Source organism: Aythya ferina, assembly GCF_964211825.1.
Source record: "Aythya ferina genome assembly, chromosome: 8".
Classification (NCBI taxonomy): domain Eukaryota; kingdom Metazoa; phylum Chordata; class Aves; order Anseriformes; family Anatidae; genus Aythya; species Aythya ferina.
This window is the reverse complement of record NC_140304.1, coordinates 16,241,009-16,250,602: the sequence shown is the minus strand read 5'-3', so window position 1 is coordinate 16,250,602 and position 9,594 is coordinate 16,241,009. Positions and strand designations below refer to the sequence as shown.

At 38.0% G+C, this 9,594-nt stretch overlaps 1 protein-coding gene across 5 annotated transcripts in view; it reads right to left on the bottom strand.

Annotated features, from left to right (window-relative positions):
* TPR (translocated promoter region, nuclear basket protein) overlaps positions 1 to 9,594 on the bottom strand; it is a 44,943-nt gene that overhangs the window by 3,059 nt on the left and 32,290 nt on the right. For 2 of the 5 annotated variants that reach the window (XM_084526993.1, XM_084526991.1), the window contains exons 41-49: positions 8,853 to 8,984; positions 8,244 to 8,334; positions 7,582 to 7,766; positions 6,675 to 6,743; positions 5,496 to 5,590; positions 4,767 to 4,873; positions 2,780 to 2,875; positions 2,010 to 2,166; positions 345 to 463 (exon numbers count right to left, since the gene is read on the bottom strand). In XM_084526993.1, the coding sequence (XP_084383119.1) occupies positions 345 to 463; positions 2,010 to 2,166; positions 2,780 to 2,875; positions 4,767 to 4,873; positions 5,496 to 5,590; positions 6,675 to 6,743; positions 7,582 to 7,766; positions 8,244 to 8,334; positions 8,853 to 8,984 (1,051 nt within the window). Of the gene's footprint in view, positions 1 to 344; positions 464 to 2,009; positions 2,167 to 2,779; positions 2,876 to 4,766; positions 4,874 to 5,495; positions 5,606 to 6,674; positions 6,744 to 7,581; positions 7,767 to 8,243; positions 8,335 to 8,852; positions 8,985 to 9,594 lie in introns of all 5 variants that reach the window. The other 3 variants (XM_084526989.1, XM_084526990.1, XM_084526992.1) reach the window with 2 other exon arrangements.

The following is a 9,594-nucleotide window of genomic DNA, read 5'->3' as shown; positions in this document are numbered from 1 at the left end:
GTAAATGAGTAACTGAACAGTCATTTACTTATATTCTGTGATAATTTAATTGAAAACTATTTTAAATCTGACATCAAATGTAACAGTTGATAGATTGATGAGATTCATGCATCGTTCATGTATCAGCAGTAAGTCTTGCTCCTTGAAGCATTATTCTTACTATGGATTACTGTAGTCCAAGTAAAAATGATTTGCCATCAAGACTAAAGGCATCTAAACACGTTCTTCTATTCTGAGTTGATAGCTTGTGTTGTATACGCGCAGCAGCACACAATGCTAGTCCAAAGAAGTTCCTACATTTAATGATATAGTTGAAATAGTTGTTTACAGCAATTAACCAGTACCTGCAGATGAACTAGAGGGAGGATCTTGACTAGTAGAAGGAAGATCTGACTCATCAGATGCTTGAACAGATTCTTCTTCTTGCTGGCTATCAATTTCTAGGCCAGCTTCTGAAGTAATTCTAGAAGGGGGTGGGGGATTAGGATGGGGAAAAGAGAGAGAATTGTATTCATACTGACAAAAAAACTCAGGGAAAGAAAGCATTATTTTAGAGCAGACAGATTCCTTTCCAAACATCCTTCCACAGAAATTTTCATGTTTTCTTCAGCTTTCCCCGCCCCCCTTAATTATAACAAGTTTAACTGGCTTTTAGAAAAATAGTGATATAATCCCCTTGTTATGTAGGCCAACTCCACATGCACATCTAACATTAATCACCTCTCAGAGAAAGTTATATAAGCTATTTAATAACAATGACTAAAATCAGAACATGATAGTTGTATGCACATTTAGACAGGGGAAGGATAAAGCTGAGTGACATCTACCCAGTGGTGCAATATCTAAATTTTTTGAACTCTGTCTTTTGAAGACAAAAGAAAAGCAATATGAGGATGGAAGAGAAAAAGATAATTAAACATTCCATTTAGTTTCAATACAGCTTGCTTTTTGGTATACATTTAATAATCATAAATAATAAATATATTAAATAATAAAGAACATATAAATAATAAATATATTTTACATAATAATAATTTTACATAAGAAATAAATAAAATAAGATAAATAAATAAATAGAACGATAAACTTACATAATAAAAGTGTAAACATATATAAATAAAATGTTAGAAGACAACTGAAACTCCTAAGATGCGGGAAATGTTTTTTCTGAACTACAAGCACTATTCTGTGCACCATTTAATTCATACGTGGATTTGTGTCTAACATGTCTATGTTTTGTAGGAAACAATGTGATCTTAACATCAGAAAATCCATCCTCAGCCCTTGCTACTCAAACACGCAGACAGACGATAGTGATGCAGGTTGGTGCTGCATCAAGAGAACTACATGGCATATTCAACCTGCAGCAGTAACATTTCATTTACTTATGACCCGATCTCCTATAATCAATACATGCAAGTTTGGGTAAATTGTGAAGCACACATCTTTTATAATTATGTAACAAATAAAATTAAAATATATCATAAAATATAGCCTCTGCCCTTTTAGATTTCTAATATATTTGATCATAACACATAATACAGTAATTATTATAAATATAAAAAATGCAATGGCAAAGTAGGAGACAAAGACATTTGTCTACCCCATTTTAAAAAAACATTAATTCCTCTCCCTTGTGCGCTGGCTTAACTGAACGACTTCTGAACTCCTTTTTAGGAGTGATTTTATCTACTGACAACCAGCAATGCTTTAGCCTTTATTCATTCAAACAGGGGCCTTTACGATCTATATTTGACTACAATGGAACCCTCTGCATTCTCAGCAAATGGGGAAAATACCTTTAAAGTGACAAGTATTAGCTATGTTAGCAGAAGAAAAGCTTTGTTTTCACATGAAAAGGTCACAACACTTAGCAAAATTACTAAAGCCTGGTGGACTGACCTTTGTACCAGAACAGGTTAAATGGAAACTCAATGGATCACAGGCATACTTAAAATTAAAATTAAAACTACTATGAATTCAAGTCAAACAATGAAGGTACAGCTTACCCTTCAGATTCTGCCTCTGCAAAAACTTCATCTCCATCATCACCAGCTCCAGCCTCTGTAGTGGTGGACAGATTGCCAGTAGATGTTGTAACCATTGGAACAGACTGAGAAGCATGCTCTGAAGCATCAGCTGAGGTACTTTCAGTAAAAACTGTAACTGTACAGGAAAGGTAGTTCAATAAAGAGTTCGCTTGGACTTCCATAGATTTGCTTTAGGAAATCTTAGGCCCATAAAGAAAAGAGCTACTGGAATGCTCCTGACAGTATATAATTAATTATAATTCCCACAAAAATGATCAGAGGCTGGAGCACCTTTCCTAGCAAGAAAGGCTAAAAGAACCGGGGCTTTTCAGCCTGGAAAAGAGAAAACTCCAGGTGACCTTACTGCAGCTTTTCAATACTTAAATGGGTTTTATAAGAAAGATGCAGGGAAACTTTTGGTTAGTCAGATGATTGGACAAGTGGGAATGGTTTTAAACTAAAAAGGCAGATTTAAATGAGGTGTTAGGAGGAAATCCTTCACTCAGACGGTGCTGAAGTACTGGAACTGGTTGCACAGAGAGGTTATGGATGCTCCATTGCTGGAGGTGTTCAAGGCCAGGCTGGACGAGATCCTGAGCAGCCTGATCCAACCCTGTGTCGGGGGTTGGAACAAGATGATCTTTAGGGTCCCTTCCAACCCAAGCCATTCTATGATTCTGTGATAATTAATTTCTGGAAAACTGAAATTTCTAACCTTTACTTCAGCTTGCCAATTTCCTGCCACTTACCTGGTGCTGCTACTTGTAAAGGTGTTGTTGGAACGCTACGACCACCTGATTCTTCCTCGTGAGCAAGGAAGAGTGGGGTTTCATACATTCCTAAACCTGCAACACACAAAGTTGTAGTGACAACTTATATAGCCAGATAAAGTACAAATTAACTGCTTTCTTCTCTCTGTACACCTGACAGAATCCAGTGATAGGTTGTTAAGAATGGAGATTTTTGTTATTACAAATGGTTTTGACTTACTGTCATAGCTAATTACAATTTCTTGAAAGGTATAAGCTTGATGAAAATACTAATTTTGATTTAGTCTTTTTCCTTACACCACTGTTCTGCTGTCAGCTTTCTTCAAAGAATAGCAGACTGTTCCATGCTGACATGGATGCAGGGGAAAGAAACTGAGTCAGGACAATAGTAAAGACAATACAGATTGCCTGGCCATCTCCTAACAAGTAAGAATATATCTCAAAGATTTCTTTGCATTTGCAGATTTCCCCTATTATTTATATCCTTCTGGACAAAATATCCAGGAAACAGCTAGACAAATACATAATACGATGGGCAAACAATTGACTGATAGGTCAGGCTCAAAGAGTTATAGTAAGTGGAGTTGCATCAGGCTGGCAGACAGTCACTAGTGGGGTTCTGCAGGGCTCTATTTTAGTGCCAGTTCTCTAATGGTTTAAAAAAAACGGTCAGTATGCATTCAAGTCCTGCATCCAAATTAACTTTACTGATGATACTAAATTTGGAGGAACTGCTAAGGGTCAAGAGATCTTGCAAAAAGATCTTGATGAATTAGAAGACTGGGCAATCACCAACCATATGACATTTAACAAGAACAAGTGTTGGCTTCTGCACTGAGGCTGAGGCAACCCTGGGTAGATACAGACTGTAGGACAAGAAGCTGGAGAGCAGCCCTGCAGAAAAGGAACGTGGTGTTCTGGTTGACACCAAGTTGAATACATGTCAAGTGTGCCCTGGCAGTCAAAAGGTCCAGTTGCATGCTAGGGTGCCTCAGGCATGGCACTGCCAGCTGGTCAAGGGAAGGAATCAACCCCTCTACCCTGCACTGGTACAGCCTCAGTTTGAGCACTGGGTGCAGCTCTGGGCACCACAACATTAGAATGACATAAAACCATTAAAGAGCATCCACAGGAGGGCTGCAAAGATGGTGAACGGTCTAGAGGGCAAGATGTCTGAGGAGCAATGAGATCATTTGTTTTTTACAGACCAATGCAGAGCAGGCTGAGGGGAGGCCTCATGGCAGCCTGCAGCTCCCTCACGAGGGGAGCACAAGGGCAGACGCTGAGCTTTGCTCTCTGGAGACAGAAACAGGACCCGGGGGAATGGCATGGAGCCAGGACAGGGGAGGGTCAGGCTGGGTGTTAGGGAAAGGTTCTGCACCCAGAGGTGGCTGGACAATGGGAGAGACTCCCCAGTTCCAGTAGTCATGGCACCGAGCTGCTGGAGTTCAAGAAGCATTTGGACAATGCTCTCAGACACAGGGTCTGTTTTTTGGGTGTTCCTGTGTGGAACCAGGTATTAGACTCAATTACCCTTGTGGGTCCCCTCCAACTCAGGATATTCTGATTATGTGATTTTATTGAGAGAAAAAAGCTTATATCAACAGGAAAACTACAGTAAAAAGCCAGACCTGAAATATTTCAGTTCTCCTTAAAATAAGTGTCTGGTGACCAGCAGGCAATTTGTCCTGTATAAAACTGCAGCTATGTTTCTTCAGTTCACAAGCCTGTCTCTTAGCCACAGAAGTATTCTATTTTTATTATCGTTTAAAAAAAGAAGTCTAGCATCTTGAAGGAAAACACCTTTTCATTTTACTATTAATCTTTCTGCTGACAATTATTTAGAAGTCAGAGGTTTCCACATTCCACATGTACCCAAAGGAGAACTGCATTTTAATGGCTGAACTTTTTTTTTTTTTTAATAAACTCAAAAAAACACAGAGGAGGAAGTATAAAAATGATTTACCTCCTTGTGATGCAAGCTGACCAAGGTCAGAGTGACTTGAACTAGTTTGTGGCATATCTTCAGGGGGTCCAAATCTGAAACGAGGAACTCCAGCTACCTGAGGGGAACTATGAAAATAAAAATTTTAATTTAAAAGAATTCTGCAATTTCCAAAGATCAGGGAAAAAAAAATTACTAAACAAAACAAGAGAACAACTTACGTGCGAAACTAAATGAATTAATAGTAATAATCAAAAGAAAGCTAAACTACTACTAATTCAATAGCGACTAGTTTCTCAAACTTATTTGGACTGCATCCAAAAGCAATAAAAAGTAGTAAAAGAGTCCTGAACAGAATATTATTTCCTTATTCACGTGATAAATCCTCACAATTTTAAGTGGATTCGTAGACATGTGCAGAACCATCCCAAATTCAAAAATGGAGGTGAACTTGTGCTACTGTTACTGGTCAGTAGCACACGTAACACAAAATTATCCATGTGTTACTAACTATTAGAATATTAGTATGGGGGCTGAAGGAAACAAATATTGGAGGTGACCTGCCTCCTAATTTGCTGTTAAGTTTCATAATACATACTTCAATGTTTACTTAATAGAGATTAGTCATATTGTATACATCATAGCATGTTACTCCCATTAGAAATTCATTTTGCTTGAATTTATTTTCATTCAAATGACAAAACGAAAAAATAGATGTCAGAATTCTACTTGTTTTTTACATCTACTTACTGAATTGCTTCAGCAAACCCATCTGTACGATGTGGAACTACTAGAGTTGGTGTGCTTGGAACTGTTCTGTCCTCATCATCAAAGAAATGCTGCTGCTGGAAAAAAAAAGACTGATATGAGAGCCTACAATGTATTTCCAGTTCCTACCAAGCCAAGTTAAGGGGTTGTTTGCTTTTTCCACATTGTTAGGAAAACAATGACAGATTTAACTGTAACACAAATTTTATGTCACCTCAGACATCTAAATCTGGGCCACATATATAGGTTGCCCTTACAAGTGACACACACACACACAAAAAAAGAACACTTATCCATGACACCCAACATTTAAAGGATTTGTAGACATCTGCTTCAAGAGAAAACCCTACCAAAGTGTCGACTACAAAGGAATCCTGAGGTGACTCATTCATAAATACATAGGAATTATCTGCCTTAGTTAATATACCTGGATTATGGCATTTTTCACAATGTGAATCAATTTGTATCTTTTGTTCCTACACTACCTACAAAGCCAGACACTTCCACTCCCTCTTCCCTCATCCGTTCCCAATCCATGAAGCATCCTCTTCATCTCCTTGTCCACATCTTTCAAACCTTTCCAAAATACCCAAGCTCCCTTCCATATGCTCATTTATTGTCTAGGCAAGAAAAACAGGTGGTTAGGCCAGTTCCAAGCAGCAACTGAATGCCAGGTACATGCAATGCAAGCAGAATAAAAATATACTGAGCTGATGCCTTTGAACACAGAAAGTATACTTTTTCATCAAAGTCAATCTCTCCCCACTCTCAAAGAACTTGCACTTGTTCTGTCAAACATGGTTGAAATTAGACAAAGGGTCAGAATTAGTTGAAAGAGACCGTCAGAAATCATATATGAATTAGCATTGATCCTTTAGTATGAGGCTGAAAACACTTTTCAAATAATATATCCACTTAAGACTCATTCTAAAAACAAGTAATTAAATCTGACTTGGACGAAATCAGTTCAACATCTTTTTTCTCAACCAAACTTTTCTAGTATTTGCATTCCATAATTAATATATAAACTAACAGCACTGAGATATTACTTGCAAGAATTCATCTCACTCCTGACCCCAGCAGCTACATTTTTTTTCCCTAAAGATGTCTAAGAGTTATGAATTCCCTCAAGTTAGTAGCAGTAGACTTTCATACACTTACCATCCCACCTATACCAGGAGTTAGCTGAAGTCCACGTCCCACTGACTGTCTTCGAGTCATCTGGATTCTCTTTATAGTAAAGAGAAAAAAAAATGTGTGAATGCCTCCCTGGAATTCTAATAGCACAGAGTTGTTCAATCATAGCCAAGTACAGTGGTTATATGAGTAAGAGCATAACAATTACATTTCAGTATAGAACACTGCTCAGTACACCATCATACCTTTTTAAAGAATAGATCGTGGCAGCAGATACCCAATAGCTCACATCTGCTGCCTGGCCTAACCATGAAAGAGAAGCATGTAGGTTTAAATCCTGGGTAAGTAACATTACGATTCTATTTTATTTTCTACTGAGGACAAAAAATTTCAGCACAGAAATTTCGTGGCTCTGAACCACACAACAAGTTAATGGTAAAAGTACAGTTCCATAGTTAGATTATTATTTTATTTCTTGTAAAATTCAGGTTGTGACATTTTCATTTACAAAATCTATAAGTCTATGTCAAAGCATAATTATCAGTCAGACACTTTTGTTGAAAGGTTTAGCTTAGAAAATGAGTAGCAACTTTCCTTTGCCCAGTTTGCATTGGGACAGAGACTAGTAAAAATCCCTACTAGTCTGAGTTACATGTTTAAGAACTTTTTTTTTTTTTTTTTTTTAAAATAGTGGAAGTATCAGCCCGCAATAATAAGTAACATTGGTATAATCATTTCAAGATATGAGTGCTTTACTGCTTTCAAATTCTCCAGCGATAATCTGTAGAATGAGACATGTTAAGTCATTTTGATCAGCTTCCATTTTCAGGATGCTAAATAGATGTGATCTATTTTTACAATATGCAGAGTACTTAGACTTGATTTAGAAGAAATCATACACTTCTTCTGAACTGCTAGGGCTATTTTATACCTGTACTGGGGGACCCAGTTCTTGAGGAGGAGCATGAATAGTTAATCGTGGAGGTAATGGATGTGGTGGTCTGCGTGGTGACTGTGGGGGTCGAGGGGCCTGTCTCTCTGAGGCAGATGATGGTTGCTGTTCTCTTGAACTTTCATGAGGAAAAGTGGACTCAGCAGCACTTGTACTCCCCTCACCTAAAACATATGGAGATATGGAGCAGTAAATGTATGCCATCCTAATATTATCAATTCAGAAAAAAATTAAGGTAGATCTTCAAATTCTGCTACCACATTAAAAAGGACATTTTTACTCTTGCAGAAGTGGGGACAGCACAATACTGTTACCTCAAATCCTTTGAAAGGGAACTTGTGCCAGCTAAGCCAACACTAGTACCAAAACAAGCTACTGATTATTCAAACACTGATTCAATTGAGGGGATTAATCTACTGAGCCATCCACAGCAGTTTCCACAGCAACCAGAGGCTGCAGGGTTATCAAAGGAATGTAGTATGTATCTAGAAGAGAACATTTCAACAGAATCTACATTTCAGGTTAAAATGATCATTAGCACTTTGCCGTACATCCTTAAGAGCAATTTTTAACACATGCAATGTGACTTCTAGGTTTTCCCCTTTACAAACAGACTTTGAATAAACATGAATCAACCATACCACTATTTTGAGAATCTGCTGCCCTCTGGTTGCTTTCACCTCCTCCCAGGCTCTCCTCAGTTTCTGTTCCAGGATCTGTACCATCAGCACCCTAAAACCAACAAACAGCGTGTGATTTAGCACCAAACACCCTCGGCTGTAAAAAAAAAAATAAAATAAAAATAAAAGCATTGAGAGAGTAAAAAAAAAAAAAAAAAAAAAAAAGTCATATGAAATCTTAAAATATTCCTGTAAATACCTATGAAGTTATGTACATGTATGCAACTGTATGAAATTTCAAAAATTTTGAGTATATGTGCATGCACAAATGTGAACAACATGGTCATCATCATTTAATAACAGACAATGAAATATCCAGCTTTTTGAAGAAAGTGCCTCACTAACGTGGCATCCACATTTTTTGACGCTGGCTCTTACACTTTCCATTTTCATTCAGTCTTACACATTCAAAGTTGATTTTTCTTGTGAAAAGATCAGTTATAACAGAAATTACTACATCTCCTAGCAACCTCAATTTTCTGGGATAAATGACTTTCAAGTATTCAAATGCATTACACCACCAATTTCTTCCAAGTAATTTAGCAGACTATAAAAAGGTACAAGTCTCACCTCAGCATCATCTGCTTCGTACCCATCATTCCCATCAGCACTACCAGTTCCTTCATTACTGTCATCACCTTCATCCCCCATCCCTGTGTCTTCATCATCATCCTCATCTTCCTCTTCCTCATCTTCATAATCCTGCAATAGTATCATAAAAATACCTTTGGGAAACGCTGAAAGAGCGGCAGGAACACTTCGCATAGTCAAGTGGTAAGCTTCGCTTCATGGTACAGAGACCCCCTTTGTTTGTGGAACTCTTTCTGAAGACATTCAGTGTTTATTGCTCGTAGAGTGGATATACGTATTTTTCAACTGCTGTTGTAGGTTGACCTTGGCTGGCTACCATATACCCACCCAGCGGCTCTCTCACTCCCTCTCTTCAGCAGGAGAGAGGCACAAAATAAGATAGAAAAGCTCAAGAAGCAAGACAAAGACAAGAAGTTCACTTACTGATTACTGTCACAAGCAAAACAGACTCAACTTGGAGGGGAAAAAAGATGTGGTGTGAAGAGTCCTGTGGCTGGTATACTGTGATGGACAGTTACAGACACTTCAGGAGAGACAGACAGGGCAGATGAGGTGGAGGAGCAGCACTCTATGGAATGGGTTGGACTGTACAGCATTTGTAGTTGGGGATGACATGGTTGAGATCCACTAATCAGGATTATGAGGAAAGCTAATATAGCAGATTATGGGAGTCTGCTATAGATGACCCAGTCATGATGACAACATCAATAAAAAGTATTAA